Source organism: Mobula hypostoma, chromosome 15, assembly GCF_963921235.1.
Source record: "Mobula hypostoma chromosome 15, sMobHyp1.1, whole genome shotgun sequence".
Classification (NCBI taxonomy): domain Eukaryota; kingdom Metazoa; phylum Chordata; class Chondrichthyes; order Myliobatiformes; family Myliobatidae; genus Mobula; species Mobula hypostoma.
Genome location: NC_086111.1, coordinates 1,681,956 through 1,701,363, shown reverse-complemented (window position 1 = coordinate 1,701,363; position 19,408 = coordinate 1,681,956). Strand labels below are relative to the sequence as shown.

Genomic DNA, 19,408 nt, shown 5'->3' with positions numbered 1-19,408 from the left:
GGCAGCCCATTCCACGCACTCACCACTCTCTGCATAAAAGAAACTTACCCCTGATGTCTCCTCTGTACCTACTTCTAAGTACCTTAAAACTGTGTCCTCTCCCCTCCGGTTCAGTCCCTTACTACCTACATCCATGACACTTCACACACGCTTGATCTTTTCAATGATTTCAAATACCCTGGCCGCGATCACCTTATTTTCACTATAGATATCCTGCCCCTTACACCTCCATTCCCCATCAGGAAGGCCTCAAAGCTCTCCGTTTTTTTCTGGACACCAGACCTAACCAGTTCATCTCCACCACCACTCCCCTCCATCCGGCAGAACTCTCAATAATTTCCCCTTTGACTCCTCCCACTTCCTTGAAACAAAAGGTGTCACCATGGGCACTTGCATGGGTCCCAGCTATGACTGCCTTTCTGTGGGCTACGTGGAACAGTCTATGTTCCAAGCCTACACTGGTGTCACTCTTTTCCTTCGCTACATCGATGACAGCATTGGTGCTGCTTTCTGCACCCATGCTGAGCTCATCGACTTCATAAACTTTCCCTCCAACTTCCACCTTGCCTTCAAAAATTTACCTGGTCCATTTCTAATACCTCCTTCCCCTTTCTCAATCTGTCCATCTCTGGAGACAGCTTAACTACTGATGTCTATTATAAACCCACTGATTCTCAGAGCTATCTGACCTATAGCTCTTCCCACCGTTACTTATAAAAATGTCATTCCTTTCTCTCAATTCCTCCATCTCCGCCACACCTGCTCTCAGAATGACACTTTTCATTCCAGAACGAAGGAGATGTCCTCCTCCTTCAAATACAAGGGCTTTCCTTCCTCCACCATCAATGCAGCCCTCACCCACATCTCTTCCTTTCATACGTCTGCCCTCCTGTCATCCCACCAGGGATAGGGTTCCTCCTGTCCTCAACTACCACCCCACCAACCTCCACGTCCATCACATAATTCTCCGTAACTTCAGCCATCTCCAACAGGATCTCAACACCAAGATACCTTTCCTCCCCCCCTCCCCACTTTCGACTTTCTGCAGCGATCGCTCCCGACACAACTCCCTTGTCCATTCATCCTCCCAGCACTTATTCTTGCAAGCGGAATAAGTGCTACATCTGCCCCTACATCTCCTCCCTCACTACCATTCAGGTCCCCAAACTGTCCTTCCAGGCAAAGTGACACTTCACCTGTGAATTTGTTGGGGGTCATCTACCACATCTGGTCCTCCCAGTGTGGCCTCCTGCACATCAGTGAGACCCAAGGTAAATTGGAAGACCACTTCACCGAGCACCTGTGCTCCAGCCACCAGAAAAAGCAGGATTTCCTGGTGGTCACCCATTTTCACTCCACTTCCCATTCTGACCTGTCAGTCCATGGCCACCTCTATTGCTGCAATGAGGCCACAGTCAGATTGGAGGACCAGAACCTTATATTTCGTCTGGGCAGTCTCCAAGCTGATTGCATAAACATCGATTTCTCTAACTTCCGGTAATGGCCCACCACCCCCGCATTCACCATTCCTCATTCTCTTTTCTCACCTTATCACCTTATCTGCCTATCACCTCCCCCGGTATTCCTTCCCCTTCCTCCTCTTCATTGGCCTTCTGTCCTCTCCTATCAGATTCCCCTTCTCCAGCCCTTTATCTCTTTCACCAATCACCTTCCCAGCTCTTTTAACTTAACCCTTTCCCCTCTACCAGTTTCACTCACCAGCTACTACCTAATATTTCTTCCTCCCTTCCCCTCACCTTCTCAACTATTTTCTCCAGTCCTGATGAAGGGCCTCGGCCTGAAACATCAACTGTTTACTCTTTTACATAAATGCTGCCTGGCCTGCTGAGTACCTCCAGCATTTTGTGTGTTACTTATAAGTAGCAATTAGCAGTTCTGACACTTCACAGAAACATGGTCTACATAACCATGTAATCTACCTGTAAATTCTCCATAACTGTTATTTCATTGTAACTTAGATCCAGAAATTCCACTCTTGGTATTAATCTCTGTAAATAAAAAGAAGCAGAGAATTATAAACTAATAGACAACACCAAATAAAAAAAGTAAGAGGAGCTTCTAGACAATACAGTTAATCGAAGACTTGCCGTAATTGAAGATGTGGTGAAAATGGCTCTTTCAGACGTGAAATCGATCAACAACAAATTAGAATCGCGGAACTAGATGAAGATGGCCGCAAAAGGGATCGAATAAAAGCTTAACTTCGGTAACTCAACAGCTGGAGCGTTATCAAGCTAAGACTATTGGTCTTGAAAATCACTCTCAATGATAGAATTCGCGAATAATCGGTTTTCCTGAAGATGTTGAGACGGGAGATCCTACTAAATATTTTTCTAAATTGTTAGCAGATGTGTTTGGTCCAGGCATATTGAAGGAACCCCCACTGTTAGATCGCACACACCGTTCTTTACGTTTTAAACCGGCGAAACTGGCCAAACCAAGGTCAGTCATCGTTCGGTTTCATTATGTTCATGATAAGGAACAAGTGATTCGAGCTGCTCGGCAGAAAGGCATGACTGAGTTTCAAAGTTTTAAATTTCGAATTGTCGAAGATTACAACCAAGTACTATTGGAAAAAAACGGATGGCTTTTAAACCACAGATGTCAGAATTTTATCATCAGGACTATTAAATAGCGTTACTGTTCCCAGCCTGTTTGAGAATTGTTATGCCGGATAATTCTCGTAGCTTGTTCAAAACTCCAACCGAAGCTCAAAGTTTTCTTGACAATCTGTCTCCCTCTGTTGAGGACTAATTAATGCATTGTTTTTTTTCCCTCGTCTTTGATCTGCTTTTCATTTCCTTTCTTTTTAAAAAAAATGTTAATATTTAGTTTGTAAAATTAGAACTTTATGTTCTGAGGGTTTTCTGCCTTGATCTTGTAGTGTAGGTACACTCTATATTTTTAAATGATAGTATGCTTTTTTGTTAGTTATTTTGTATATCTCACTTTTCATATTTTTTCTTGAGTTATTTAGTTACAATTTTAATGCTCGTTTTCCTTTTTTTTTTGAAATGTTATTGGAGAAGTATTATATTTTTAAATGGTGGATTGTTTTCTTCTTCTTCCTAGAATTCTCTCTTTTTTTCTCATCACTTCCAATCATTTATATATGAGAAACCAATAATATGAACTGGCGCTTGATCTTTTTTTTTAAATACGAGTAAGAAGTAACTATTTTATGTTTGTAATTGTATTCTTTTCCTTACCTTTATAGTAACTTTTTCTTCCATTTTTTTTGAATATGGGTGGTTTTTCTTATAATAAACATATTTCTTTTGGGTCGCCTTCTGGAAAGCTGGGGTTAGAGTTAGCTGTAGATGTAGCTTTGGCCACTTTCTGGCTTTTTTCTGAGTTTTTGGGGGAGGAGGGAGGCATTTTTGTTCTTTTTTTAAATTTTCTTTTTCTTTTTAAATGAGCAGACCTGAAACTACCAAAATGTCTGAAATGTTGCAACTTCCGGTTCCTCTTTGGACCTTTTTTCCTCTTCCGGGGTCATGAGTTTGTACTCTGGTTAACCCTTTACATACCTTATGCTCGAGTTCAGTACGATGGATAAGATTATTAATTTGGTTTCTTGGAATACGAATGGCTTAAACCACCCCAGTAAACAGAAGAAAAATTTTTAAAGTATTCCATAGGATGAATGCTCACATTATCTTTGACCAAGAAACTCATATCCGGAAAGAGGGTAATCAGCGTTTTTTTTAGGTTCTGGAAGAACTAGTACCACTCGAATTCACAGGCCAAAGTACAAGGTGTTTCTATTTTTATAGATTCGTCAATTTCATTTTTGCACCATGAGATGGTTTCAGACCCGAATGGCAGATTTTTATTAATTATTGGTTTGTTATTTAACAAAAAAGTTGTCTGCTTAATGTTTATGCCCCAAATGTTGACCGTCCCGATTTTTTAAAGAATCTCTTTACATCTCTTCCTAATTTAAATGATTATATGTTGATTTTGGGTGGAGATTTCAACTGTTGTTTAAATCCTTTGATGGACAGATCCATGTCCAATCAAGTACTTCCGAATAAATCGGCTACCCTTATTAACTCTTTTACGACTGACTCTGGAATCTCAGAAATTTGGAGACTCTTGCATCCAAATGAGAGAGTTCTCATTTTTTTCCACATGTATATCATCACTATCCAAGAATCAATTATTTTCGATTCACGATTAATTCCACTTGTTACTGGTTGTAAATATGATTCCATTGCTGTTTCTGATCATACGCCATTGAAACTATTAAGTCAAGGGATACATCTACTAGTTCCAGACAATGGCGATTTAATACCACTTTGCTTCAAGATTCGGATTTTGTCAAGTTTATTGAGGAACAGATTAATTTTTTCTTCATAATGAATTCTACAGAGGATATTTTCAGTGGGACACTATGGGATACTTTTACAGCATATATTCGTGGACAAATTACTTCATAGCCTGCCGAATTAAAAAAGCAAACTACAAACCCCATTTCCAGAAAAGTTGGGATATTTTCCAAAATGCAATAAAAACAAAAATCTGTGATATGTTAATTCATGTGAATCTTTATTTAACTGACAAAAGTACAAAGAAAAGATTTTCAATAGTTTTACTGACCAACTTAATTGTATCTTGTAAACATACACAAATTTAGAATTTGATGGCTGTAACACACTCAACAAAAGTTGGGACAGAGGCATGTTTATCATTGTGTTACATCACCTTTCCTTTTAATAACAATTTTTAATCATTTCGGAACTGACGATACTAATTGTAGTAGATTTGCAATTGGAAATTTTGTCCATTCTTGCTTGTTATAAGACTTCAGCTGCTCAACAATCCGTGGTCTCTGTTGTCTGATTCTCCTCTTCATGATGCGCCATACATTTTTAATAGGAGATAGATCTGGACTGGCAGCAGGCCAGTCAAGCACACGCACTATGTCTACAAAGCCACGCTGTTGTAGCCCATGCAGAATGTGCTCTGGCATTGTCCTGCTGAAATAAGCATGGACGTCCCAGGAAGAGACATCGCCTTGATGTCAACATATGTCTCTCTAAAATCCTAATAGTAGTCATACTTTATTAATGCCGGGGGAAATTGGTTTTCGTTACAGTTGCTCCATAAATAATAGTCATAGAACCATAAATAGTTAAATAGTAATATGTAAATTACACCAGTAAATTATGAAATAAGTCCAGGACCAGCCTATTGGCTCAGGGTGTCTGACCCTCCAAGAGAGGAGTTGTAAAGTTTGATGGCCACATGCAGGAATGACTTCCTATGACACTCTGTGCTGCATCTCAGTGGAATGAGTCTCTGGCTGAATGTACTCCTGTGCCCACCCAGTACATTATGTAGTGGATGGGAGATATTGACCAAGATGGCATGCAACTTAGACAGCATCCCCTTTCCAGACACCATCGTGAGAGAGTCCAGTTCTATCCCCACAACATCACTGGCCTTACGAATGAGTTTGTTGATTCTGTTGGTGTCTGCCACCCTCAGCCTGCTGCCCCAGCACACAACAGAAACATGATAGCACTGGCCACCACAGACTCATAGAACATCCTCAGCATAGTCCGGCAGATGTTAAAGGACCTCAGTCTCTTACTGCCTTAGAGTAAATATATGCCTCAGAGTCAATGGTACCTTCACATACATGCAGCTCACCCATGCCGTGGGCACTGATGCACCCCCATACCATCACGGATGCTGGCTTTTGCACCTTTCGCTGATAACAATCTGGATGGTCGTTTTCATCTTTGGCACGGAGAACGTGACGCCCGTTATTTCCGAAAACTAGCCGAAATGTGGACTCATCTGACCACAGCACACGGTTCCACAGTCTTTCGGTCCATCTGAGATGAGCTCAGGCCCAGAGAACTGGCTGGCGTTTCTGCATAGAGTTGATGTATGGCTTCCTCCTTGCATAATACAGTTTCAAGTTGCATTTCTGGATGCAGCGACAGATTGTGTTGAGTGACAATGGTTTCCCGAAGTACTCCCGAGCCCAGGTGGCTATAATTGTCACAGTAGCATGATTTTTCTTTCCATTTTTCAACCTTATTTTAACTCTGTCCCAACTTCTGTTGAGTGTGTTGCAGCCATCAAATTCTAAGTTTGTGTATATTTACAAACTACAATTAAGTTGGTCAGTAAAACTATTGAAAATCTTTTCTTTGTACTTTTGTCAGTTAAATAAAGGTTCACGTGAATTAACATATCACAGATTTTTGTTTTTATTGCATTTTGGAAAATATCCCAACTTTTCTGGAAATGGGGTTTGTAATAATGAAATACTTAAACTGGTTGACAAGATTAAAGAAATTGACAAGAAATATTCTATATCCCCTAATCAGGAGCTTTACAAACAGAGAGTTGAACTTCAAATGGAATGTAATCTATTACTATCATCTTTGACTGAAAGTCAATTAACCAAAACTAAGAGTCAATTCTATATACATGGTGATAAGACCGGGAAACTATTGGCTAATCAATTGAAATCGGCTTTGGTTAAGCGACAGATTGTTATGATTCGTAAACAAGATGGCATTTTGACAGTTGACCATGATGAGATAAATAAATCCTTTCAAGAATTTTATACCTCTATATATCAATCAGAATTTCCTGATGACTCCACTATAACGCATGAATTTTTAAAGAAATCGAATATACCAAAATTATCATCTAATGAACATTTAAAACTAGACGTACCTATTACAGTAGAGGAAATAAAAAATGCTATTTTTTCGATGAACTCACGTAAAGCACCTGGCCCAGACGGATATACAGTAGAATTTTTAAAATTTTTCTCTACTACACTGACTCCTTGGCTATGTAGAATTTTTAGAGATGCAGTATCTATAGGTAAATTACCACAATCTTTTTATCGAGCTTCTATTTCCCTAATTCTTAAAAAAGGATCCTACTGAATGTGCATCTTATAGGCCTATTTCTTTGTTAAATGTGGATTCTAAGATTTTTTTCTAAAATATTGGCAATGAGATTGGAGAATGTATTACCTCAAGTTATTTCTGCTGATCAGACTGGATTTATTAAAAATCGTTACTCTTTTTTAATATTAGATTAATGAATATTGTTTATACTGCTTCACCCAGAGTTCCAGAATGTATTATTTCACTGGACGCTGAGAAAGCCTTTGACAGAGTTGAATGGACATATTTATTTAATACCCTTGAGAAATCTAATTTCTACTTTGACTACTTTGATAATTGACTACTGACTATTTTACTTATTTGGGAGTTTAAATTACTAAGAGACATAAGGATCTATTCAAGTTCAACCTTTTACCATTAATTAATCAGGTTAAACAACTGATTACTAAGTGGTCCGCACTGTCTCTATCACTGATTGGCCGAATTAATGCTATTAAAATGATTATTTTACCTAAATTTTTATATTTATTTCAAACAATACCAATTTTTATTCTTGAATCCTTTTTTGATACTATTGATTCCAAAAATTTCCTCATATATGGCAGAACAAAAATCCCAGACTAAGTAAAAAAAAAATATTTACAGAAGTCCAAGAAAGATGGTGGTTTAGCACTGTCTAACCTAAGGTTTTATCATTGGGCACTTAATATTCAATATTTAATATTTTGGACACAAGATTGGAATATAATTCCAAACCCATATTGGGTAAACCTTGAAGGTTACTCTTTAGCTTCCATTTTAGGAACTTCACTTCCTTTTGTACTATCTAAATTGAATAAACAAATGGTTAATCCAATAGTTAAACATACATTGCGAATATGGTTTCAATTTTGTAAATTTTTTGGTTTCAACAAATTTATATTATCAAGCCCTATTATATCTAATTTTTTTTTTCCAACCCTCAGTTATGGACCAAGCCTTTTTGATATGGAAAACGAAAGGTATAACATGTTTTCGTGACTTATTTCTGGATAACTGTTTCATGTCTTTTGAACAGTCATAAAGAAATTTGATTTGCCTAGATCCCTTTTTTTTTAGATATTTACAAATAAGAATTTTTTTTTAATACTATGTTGCCTACCTTTCCGACCTCACACCCTACTGATATTATCGATAAAATTTTAGGCTTAAATCCTCTTCAGAAGGGATTAATAGCATTTACGACATAATTATGAAATTACAGCCAGATATATCTGATAAATTTAAAAATGAATGGGAAAGGGAACTTCAACTTTGCCTACCTATACAGAAATGGGATAAAATTTTTCAATTAGTCAGTACTTCCTCTATATGTGCTAAACATACATTAATATATAGTGCATAGAGCCCATATGTCTAAAGATAAATTAGCCCGTTTTTATTCCCATATAAACCCTATTTGTGACAGAAGTCACCCTGAGGTGGCTTCTTTAACTCATATGTTTTGGTCCTGTCCTCTTTTGGAAAAATATTGGAAAAATATTTTTGATAGTATCTCAACAATTCTATGTTTTGATTTACAACCCCATCCTATGACAGCAATTTTTGGATTGCCAATGGTAGAACATAGATCTTTATCTTCTTCAACCTGTCGGATGATTGCATTTGTTACTTTAATGGCCAGAAGATCTATTTTATTGAACTGGAAGGAGACCAATCCTCCTCCTACATTCCAATGATTTTCCCAAACTATATTATGTTTAAATTCAGAAAAAATTAGAAGTGATATTTTTGATCCTTCGGTTAAATTTGAAGAGATTTCAAAACCATTTATTCACCGCTTTCATATGACGTAATTTGACCTTTCTGAATCCTTCGTATTAACTTAAAATATATGAATAGGGGAGCAGAGTTGACGACATTACTGAACCTGTTCAATATAAGATATTGGTCTAGCTTTGTTTTGTTCCGTTTGCTTTTTTTGGGTTTAGTATTTAGTTTTTTTTTGGTTTTTTTTGGGGAGGTTTTCTTTTTTTTTATTTCTTTTTTTCTATTAATTACATCGTGAGTTTGGAAGTCTACAGCACTTGTGTCATCTGAAATTTTTTCTGTATATGTTTATTAACAATAAGATTATTCCATTCTCTTTGTATCAACATTGTTACTTTGTTTATAATCTTGGAAAAATTAATAAAAAGATTTAAAAAGTAAGAGGATCTATTATTTTATTTTCCATTTAGTGATACAGTGCAGAGTAGACCCTTCTGGCGTTTGAGCTACGCCACACAAACTCCAACAAACCCAATTAACCTGCACCTAATCAGGAAACAACTTACAATGACCAATTAAGCCAACTGGTACGTACTTGGACTGTGAGATAAAACCTGAGCACCCAGGGAAAACCCGTGCATTCCACAGGGAGGACATACAAACTTCTTACAGAATGGCACCGGAATTGAACTCCAAACTCTGGAATGCCACGAGCTGTGATAGCATTACACAACCATGGTTACTGGAACAAGTTGTTGTGGTGCATGTGAACTCTGGCTTAAGCACTCAGGAATGTTTCAAAGGATGAAGAAGAAATGCAAACCTTTGGCCAAGTTTTACATTGGGAAGAGTCAGAATTAATACACTACGGTATTTCCAATCTATTACTAGAATGGCAGCAGCTGCTTGGCAACAAGTCCTGCACTTTTTTTATAAAAATATGTCACCCATTTTATTAATTCAACGCATGCAATAGTGATTATCAATTAGAATTATTCTTGGCAAGAGATAAAAGAGACTAGCAAACTCGATTTCCTTTAAAGAACGTTAGGATAGGTGAGGTGAGGAATAGAACAGAAAAAAAAATACCATTTACTTGTTGTTTGATAACAGATTAAGGGCTATTAACTCCTTCCATTATACAACCTGATATTTTAATAGCGTAGATCAACTTCCATTTGTGTACTACTGTATATTTGTACTTCCTTGCCCTAAGAACAAGCAGCCAACTTCTAAATGTCATGTAAAAGGCCGAATCCAGTGGCATTGTGAAACTGGAATTGTTATCTCTGACTGTACACCACTGTGCACTGACATCTATTCTATATTCTATAGGAACAGGCGCAGTCGACGTTTCAGGCCGAGACCCTTCGTCAGGACTAACTGAAGGAAGAGTGAGTAAGGGATTTGAAAGCTGGAGGGGGAGGGGGAGATGCAAAATGATAGGAGAAGACAGGAGGGGGAGGGATAGAGCCGAGAGCTGGACAGGTGATAGGCAGAAGGGGATACGAGAGGATCATGGGACAGGAGGCCTAGGGAGAAAGACGGCGGGGGGTGACCCAGAGGATGGGCAAGAGGTATATTTAGAGGGACAGAGGGAGAAAAAGGAGAGTGAGAGAAAGAATGTGTGCATAAAAAAGAGTAACAGATGGGGTACGAGGGGGAGGTGGGGCCTAGCGGAAGTTAGAGAAGTCAATGTTCATGCCATCAGGTTGGAGGCTACCCAGACGGAATATAAGGTGTTGTTCCTCCAACCCGAGTGTGGCTTCATCTTTACAGTAGAGGAGGCCGTGGATAGACATGTCAGAATGGGAATGGGATGTGGAATTAAAATGTGTGGCCACTGGGAGATCCTGCTTTCTCTGGCGGACAGAGCGTAGATGTTCAGCAAAGCGGTCTCCCAGTCTGCGTCGGGTCTCACCAATATATAAAAGGCCACATCGGGAGCACCGGACACAGTATATCACCCCAGTCGACTCACAGGTGAAGTGATGCCTCACCTGGAAGGACTGTTTGGGGCCCTGAATGGTGGTAAGGGAGGAAGTGTAAGGGCATGTGTAGCACTTGTTCCGCTTACACGGATAAGTGCCAGGAGGGAGATCAGTGGGGAGGGATGGGAGGGACGAATGGACAAGGGAGTTGTGTAGGGAGCGATCCCTGTGGAATGCAGAGAGAGGGGGGGGAGAGAAAGATGTGCTTAGTGGTGGGATCCCGTTGGAGGTGGCGGAAGTTACGGAGAATAATATGTTGGACCCGGAGGCTGGTGGGGTGGTAGGTGAGGACCAGGGGAACCCTATTCCTAGTGGGGTGGTGGGAGGATGGAGTGAGAGCAGATGTACGTGAAATGGGGGAGATGCGTTTAAGAGCAGAGTTGATAGTGGAGGAAGGGAAGCCCCTTTCTTTAAAAAATGAAGACATCTCCCTCGTCCTAGAATGAAAAGCCTCATCCTGAGAGCAGATGCGGCGGAGACGGAGGAATTGCGAGAAGGGGATGGCGTTTTTGCAAGAGACAGGGTGAGAAGAGGAATAGTCCAGATAGCTGTGAGAGTCAGTAGGCTTATAGTAGACATCAGTGGATAAGCTGTCTCCAGAGACAGAAACAGAAAGATCTAGAAAGGGGAGGGAGGTGTCGGAAATGGACCAGGTAAACTTGAGGGCAGGGTGAAAGTTGGAGGCAAAGTTAATAAAGTCAACGAGTTCTGCATGCGTGCAGGAAGCAGCGCCAATGCAGTCGTCGATGTAGCGAAGGAAAAGTGGGGGACAGATACCAGAATAGGCACGGAACATAGATTGTTCCACAAACCCAACAAAAAGGCAGGCATAGCTAGGACCCATACGGGTGCCCATAGCTACACCTTTAGTTTGGAGGAAATGGGAGGAGCAAAAGGAGAAATTATTAAGAGTAAGGACTAATTCTGCTAGACGGAGCAGAGTGGTGGTAGAGGGGAACTGATTAGGTCACTGATTAGACTGGACGCAGACTGGGAGACCGCTTCGCCGAACATCTACGCTCTGTCCGCCAGAGAAAGCAGGATCTCCCAGTGGCCACACATTTTAATTCCACATCCCATTCCCATTCTGACATGTCTATCCACGGCCTCCTCTACTGTAAAGATGAAGCCACACTCAGGTTGGAGGAACAACACCTTATATTCCGTATGGGTAGCCTCCAACCTGATGGCATGAACATTGACTTCTCTAACTTCCGCTAGGCCCCACCTCCCCCTCGTACCCCATCTGTTACTCTTTTTTATGCACACATTCTTTCTCTCACTCTCCTTTTTCTCCCTCTGTCCCTCTGAATATACCTCTTGCCCATCCTCTGGGTCACCCCCCCCACCGTCTTTCTTCCCGGACCTCCTGTCCCATGATCCTCTCGTATCCCCTTTTGCCTATCACCTGTCCAGCTCTCGGCTCTATCCCTCCCCCTCCTGTCTTCCCCTATCATTTTGCATCTCCCCCTCCCCCTTTCAAATCCCTTACTCACTCTTCCTTCAGTTAGTCCTGACGAAGGGTCTCGGCCTGAAACGTCGACTGCGTCTCTTCCTATAGATGCTGCTTGGCCTGCTGCGTTCACCAGCAACTTTGATGTGTGTTGCTTGAATTTCCAGCATCCTGTTGTTTGCGTTTAAAATCTATTCTATATTGCTGTTCATATCTTACAAGTAACTTGAAATGCAAAATTATATATTCATCCAAGTTCCTTATGAAGCCAGGCCTATGTTGACTTGTTACTACTAAAAAGGAAAACTTGTGCATTCTGTCCGGTTATTGACAACTAAGACAGCCCCCCCAGTTAACTATTATGGCTGATTACACAAACACAGATCAGTCAGCAGCCTGGAGCTCCTCTTAATACAATCGGCAAGACTATAACATTAACCAGCAATTCTTCATCTACAATGAAACCTGTTGGACACATGAAATAATGTGATGTGACATCACAGCAGTACGCATTCCAATATACAGGTCTTTCCAATTTTAACAATTACAAATATTCTTATGTATCAATGTTACACAGTGTACAAGAATGTGGGTTTGACTTTGGTAGATTAACCTTCTGAAAAGTCTGAATTGCTGAATTCAGATAATTCCACACTTGGCCTTTTTGAATTAAACTATAATAGATTAAGTTACTGTTATATACAGCAGGATGTAATGAAATAATGGTTCACATGAAGCCCAGGGTGTGCACATGGTTCTAACAATTTTTTAAAAATTTATTCTGTCATCTTTTCTGATTCAGCAAGAAGCATTTTAAAGAAGGCACCATACACAAGAAATCACTTTGGAGTTATGAAACATAAAATACAGAAAAAATACTGATAATGAGGTAGCAATATAGAAAACAAACTGATACGTCTCATTCGGTAATGAGCTGATCTGCAGAATGCCAGAGGTAACCATATATCTGACAAACTTTCACACAGCTTTCTCTCTCTCCAACCCTTAGCCCTAGGACTAGTCTTGACCCAGATTTCCCCACATGCAAAAAGAAAGTGCCCCTTTTAAACCCTTCAAAGCCCCTTACATTGTTATTTTCCCATTTGATACCTACACAATGATCTCAGCTTCCTTAGACAAACATGTATTCACCATTATCTACTCTCAAGGCTGTAAACTTGTATTCCTATAACTTTCTCAAAATAATCCCACTTCTAGAATAACACCAGTTTGTCATACAGACTTCCATTTTATTTTAGCATATACCAAGGATCACATTTAACTCTTTCCTTACAATGGCAATAATATAACAATAAATATGAGAAGAACAAAAACAGCAGAATGGTGCAAAGATTGTATTGCAAAAAAAAATAAATAAATGTGGAATAACCGATGTGGCAGCACCACCACTAAATTGGTATGAAAGTAGTAACTGGTTCAGCAGTGAAGCTGTTCCTAAATTTAGAGATCCATGATTCCAAGCTCCCAGATCTTATCCCAGGTTCAGAGAAAAATCAAGAGAATGACTAGAGTGGCTGGCATCCTTAACAATACCAATAGCCTCCCTAAAGCGACACATTATAAAGGAAGTGATAAGCACGTGATTGACAGGGTCATAACTATAAAGACGTCATATTAATTGGTAAAAGTGTAGCCTCTTACACTAGTTTTTCTCCCATCAATTTCATTTGTTTAAAAACAGAAAACACATTTTGAAATCCTTTTCAAATTGACTGTTTGTAATAATCTGTGGTTAAAAGAGACGTGAATAGCTTATTAGCACTGCAATGTGCTTATTAATGTGCCAGACACTGGAGAGGAATTTGTCAAAACAAAAGATAAAAATGATGGCATGCAAATTACAATCAGGAGCAACTGAAATACAAGCACAATGGTCTACTCTTGGACTGAATGAAAATGACAACATGAAATGGATGAAAAAAATCTTTCCTTACCACAGATTCATCAATATTTGATATTCGGTTATGACTCATATCAAGCGTGGTCAGCATATTCCATCTTGGGATAATAGCAGCAACTGGACATTCAGATGCCATTCCCTCTACTTCCCACTGTTCAAATTCAGAAGCTTCTGGCACAAGAATATCCTAATTAAAATAAATCAAGCTCATCAAAGCAACTTCAGAATAGGAGGTGAATACCATCTAAACAAAGATTTCCTGATGCAAATCAAATTTATTAAAAGTATAAATAGTTTTGCTCATCATGCAAAAGAGTTGTGAACAGATTCAGAAATGGTTGCTCCACAACTTAGACAGTATGGAAGAATGACTCTCCTCCCCATCCTACACCGGAGCAAACCTTTAGTGATTAAAGTCCCCACATTTCTTGATACCCATTCTTTAGCTCCAAGTAAGATCCCAAGAAAGGAAAATCAAGGTCAGAACATTAATTGGGGTTGGGATCACCAAGGCTCCCATTATTAATAAAAGGAGAGGATAACTGGTAATTATGACAACAACTCTAACAAATGGATGAACTGGAATAAATAAATTGTTCCTGCATTTTCAAGCCCTATTGAAATGCATAACCAGGTTACATTTGAGGAAAAACTTGATGATTCTGTCAATCATTTGGTAATTTATTCCATTAATTCACTTTCAGACCATTTAAAAGAATAAGTTAAATGCCACTTTTCCTCTTAGGCAATGTCTCAGGATAACTGTTTCCACTTTACCTTTGTGTGCTTCTTGTTGCTTAACAAGATTAACATTGCATGTTCAGACTCTACCTGGGTGGAAGTTGTTTGCTAGCCAGGTGGGCGAGGTGAATTGTGGGCATGAGTGAGAAGCCCCTACAAATTGATGGGGCAATTACACTTTCGTCCACCATACTCCAAGAAACTTTCAGAACATCCCTGAATTTTTTTTTTTTTTTTTAAAGCAGCTTGCAATCTATTGCTGTGAAAAAACTGGAATAACTTTGTTTTGTAAGCATGGCATCAAGCACATAAATGATGTTGCTTGCCAATCAATTCAGGGTGATAAGGTCCACATCACTGGAGACAGTGATGTATATACACCAATATAAATTCATCATTGCACCAAAAAATATTGTTTCTAGTCGGTATTAGACTGTTAACTATACCAGTGTTTGCGCTGATATCTGAAAGTACTTGGAAAGCAATGCTATCGATCACCCTCAAACATGCAGATTAAACATATATCTTCAAAAAGGATAAAACTTTTCAACCCTGCATTACTTGATACTTATTTATGTCATTTCACCAAATTAACACCCCAGATCTTTTACTACCACTTGCTGCAACTAAGATGTATTTGTATTACAGTGGAGTAAAGGGAATTACAGAGGTATGAGAGAGGAGTTGGCCAGAATTGATTGGAAAAGAACACTGGCAGGGATGACAGCACAGCAGCAATGGCTGGAATTTCCAGAAGTTGGGAGGCTCAGGATATATACATCTCAAAGAGGAGCAAGTATTCTAAAGGAAAAATAACACAACATGCTAACAAAAGAAGTCAAAATTAACCTAAAATCCAAAGAGAGGGCATATAATACAGCAAAAATTAGTGGGAAGTTACAGGATTGGGAAGCTTTTAAATACCAATACAAGGCAACTAAAAAAGTAACTAAGACCATAAGACACAGGAGCAGAATTAGGCCTCTGGCCCATCGAGTCTGCTCCGCCATTCAATCATGGCTGATCCTTTCTTTTTCTATCTCCTCCTCAACCCCGGTTCTGGGCCTTCTCCCCATAACCTTTGATGCTGTGTCCAATCAAGAACATATTAATCTCTGCCTTAAATACACCCAATGACCTGGCCTCCACAGCGGCATGTGGTAACAAATTCCACAAATTCACCCCCCTTTGGCTAAAGAAATTTCTCCGCATCTGTTTTGAAAGGGAGCCCCTCTATCCTGAAGCTGTGCCCTCTTGTCCTGGACTCTCCCACCATGGGAAAAATCCTTTCTACATCTACTCTGTCTAGGCCTTTCAACATTCAAAAGGTTTCAATGAGATGCCCCCTCATCCTTCTGAATTCCAGCAAGTACAGACCCAGAGCCTTCAAACGTTCCTCGTATGATAACCCTCTCATTCCTGGAATCATCCTTGTGAACCTCCTCTGGACCCTCTCCAATGCCAATACATCTTTTCTAAGATGAGGGGCCCAAAACTGTTCACAATACTCAAGGTGAGTCCTCACCAGTGCCTTATAAAGCCTCAGCATCACATCCCTGCTCTTGTATTCTAGACCTCTTGAAACGAACGCTAACATGGCATTTGCCTTCCTCACCACCGACTCATCCTACAAGTTAACCTTCAGGGTGTTCTGCACAAGGACTCCCAAGTCCCTCTGCATCTCAGATTCCTGGATTTTCTCCCCATTTAGAAAATAGCCTGCACATTTATTTCTACGACCAAATTGCATGACCATACATTTTCCAACATTATATTTTATTTGCCACTTTTTTGCCCATTCTCCTAATCTGTCCAAGTCCTTCTGCACCCTACCTGTTTCCTCAACACTACCTGCCCCTCCACCAATCTTCGTTTCATCTGCAAACTTGGCAACAAAGCCATCTATTCCATCATCTAAATCACTGATATAGTAGCAGTAGTATTACTATTACTATTTCTATTACTGTTTATTATTTATGGTGCAAATGTAACGAAAACCAATTTCCCCCAGGATCAATAAAGTATGACAATGACTATAGCATAAAGAGTGGTCCCAACACCGACCCTTGCTGAACACCTCTAGTCACTGGCAGCCAACCACAAAAGGGTCGTTTTTTCCCCCTACTCGCTGCCTCCTACCAATCATCCAATGCTCTAACCATGTTAGTAACTTTCCTGTAACTCCTGTTTTAACTTGCTAAGCAGTCAAAACTTCCCAATCCTCTATCTTCCCACTAATTTTTGCTTTGTTGTATGCTCTTTCTTTTGCTTTTCCAATAGCTTTGACTTCCCTTGTCAGCCACGGTTGTACTATTTTAACATTTGAGTATTTCCGCATTTTTGGAAAACACATGTTCTGCACTTTCCTCATTTTTCCCCAGAAACACATCCCTGCCAGCAGCTCCTTCCAATTTACTTTGGCCAACTCCTCTCTCATATCCTTGCAATTTCCTTTCTCCACTGAAATACTGCTACATCAGACTTTACTTTCTCCCGATCAAATGTCAAGTTGAACACAATCATATTGTGATCACTGGCTCCCAAGGGTTCTTTTACCCCAAGCTCCCTAATTGCCTCCGGTTTACTACACAACACCCAATCCAGTAGAGCAGGCCCCCTAGTAGGCTCATTGACAAACTGCTCTAAAAAGCTATCTTGTAAGCATTCAACAAACTCACTCTGAGATCCATTACCAACCTGATTTTCCCAATACGATCGGCAGGTTAAAATCTCCCAAGACTACCATTACATTAAGGTGGTAAAGATAGAATACAGAAGTAAGCTAGCCAATAAAATTAAAGAGGATACCAAAAGTTTCTTCAGAAAAATAATGTGTAACAGAGAGGTGACAGTGGAGATCGCACCTCTGGGAAACAATGCTGGAGAGGTAATAATGGGGGACAATGAAATGGTGACAAACTGAATAAATATTTCAGAAGACGTAGAAAACCTACAGCACAATACAGCCCTTCGGCCCACAATGCTGTGCCGAACATGTCCTTACTTTAGAAATTACCAAGGGTCACCCACAGCTCTATGTTTCTAAGCTCCTGTACCTGTCCAAGAGTCTCTTAAAAGACCCTATTGTATCCTCCTCCAGCACCATCGTCAGCAGCCCATTCCATGCACTCCCCACTCCCTGACATCTCTGTGCTTACTTCCAAGCACCTTAAAACTGTGCCCTCTCGTGCTAGCCATTTCAGCCCTGGGTAAAAAGCCTCTGACTATCCACACAATCAATGCCTCTCATCATCTTGTACACCTCTATCAGTCACCTCTCATCCTTCGTCACTCCAAGGAGAAAAGGCCGAGTTCACTCAACCTATTCTCATAAGGCATGCTCCCCAATCCAGGCAATATCCTTGTAAATCTCCACTGCACCCTTTCTATAGTTTCCACATCCTTCCTGTAGTGAGGTGACCAGAACTGAGCCCAGTACTCCCAAGTGGGGTCTGAACAGGGTCCTATATAGCTGTAACATTAACTCTCGGCTCTTAACTCAATCCCATAGTTGATGAAGGCCAATGCAATGTATGCCTTCTTAACCACTCAGTCAACCTGTGCAGCAGCTTTGAGTGTCCTATGGACTCGGACCCCAAGATCCCTCTGATCCTCCATACTGCCAAGGGTGTTATCATTAATACTATATTCTGTCATCATATCTGACCTGCCAAAATGAACCACCTCACACTTATCTGGGTTGAACTCCATCTGCTACTTCTCAGCCCAGTTTTGCATGCTATTGATGTCCCGCTGTAACCTCTTGACAGCCCTCCACACTATCCACAACGTGTCAACAGCAAATTTACTAACCCATCTCTACACTTCCTCATCCAGATCATTTATAAAAATCACAAAGAGAAGAGGTCCAAGAACAGATCCCTGAGGCACACCACTGGTCACCGACCACCATGCAGAATATGACCTGTCTACAACTACTCTTTGCCTTCTGTGACCAAGCCAATTTTGGATCCACAAAGCAAGGTCCCCTTGGATCTCATACCCCTTTACTTTCTCAATAAGCCTTGCATGGTGTACCTTATCAAACGCCTTGCTGAAATCCATGTACACTACATCTACTGCTCTACCTTCAATGTGTTTAGTCACATCCTCAAAAAATTCAATCAGGCTCGTAAGGCCTTTGACAAAGCCATGCTGACTATTCCTAATCATATTATACCTCTCCAAATGTTCATAAGTCCTGCCTCTCAGGATCTTCTCCATCAACTTACCAACTACTGAAGTAAGACTCATTGTTCTATAATTTCCTGGGCTATCTCTACTCCCTTTCTTGAATAAGGGAACAATATCTGCAACCCTCCAATCCTCCGGAACCTCTCCCGTCCCGATTGATGGTGCAAAGATCATTGCCAGAGGCTCAGCAATCTCCTCCCTCACCTCCCATAGTAGCCTGGGGTACATTTCATCCAGTCCCGGTGACTTATTCAACTTGATGCTTTCCAAAGGCTTCAGCACATTGTCTTTCTTAACATCTATATGCTCAAGCTTTTCAATCCGCTATAAGTCATCCCTACAATCGCCAAGATCCTTTTCCATAGTGAAATTTTGCACCATTCTTCATTGTGAAAGACAATAGCAAGTTCCAGGTATCAGGGGTCATGAAGTGTTTAAAGTTACCATAACAAGA

At 40.2% G+C, this 19,408-nt stretch overlaps 1 protein-coding gene across 8 annotated transcripts in view; it reads right to left on the bottom strand.

Annotated features, from left to right (window-relative positions):
* nisch (nischarin) overlaps nucleotides 1-19,408 on the bottom strand; it is an 83,031-nt gene that overhangs the window by 39,640 nt on the left and 23,983 nt on the right. For all 8 annotated transcript variants that reach the window (XR_010020402.1, XR_010020403.1, XM_063067588.1 and 5 more), the window contains exons 8-9: nucleotides 14,054-14,206; nucleotides 1,941-2,009 (exon numbers count right to left, since the gene is read on the bottom strand). Coding sequence is in view for 6 of the 8 variants with exons in the window: in XM_063067588.1 (XP_062923658.1) it covers nucleotides 1,941-2,009; nucleotides 14,054-14,206 (222 nt within the window). In the remaining 2 variants the exon portion in view is untranslated. The remainder of the gene's footprint in view (nucleotides 1-1,940; nucleotides 2,010-14,053; nucleotides 14,207-19,408) is intronic.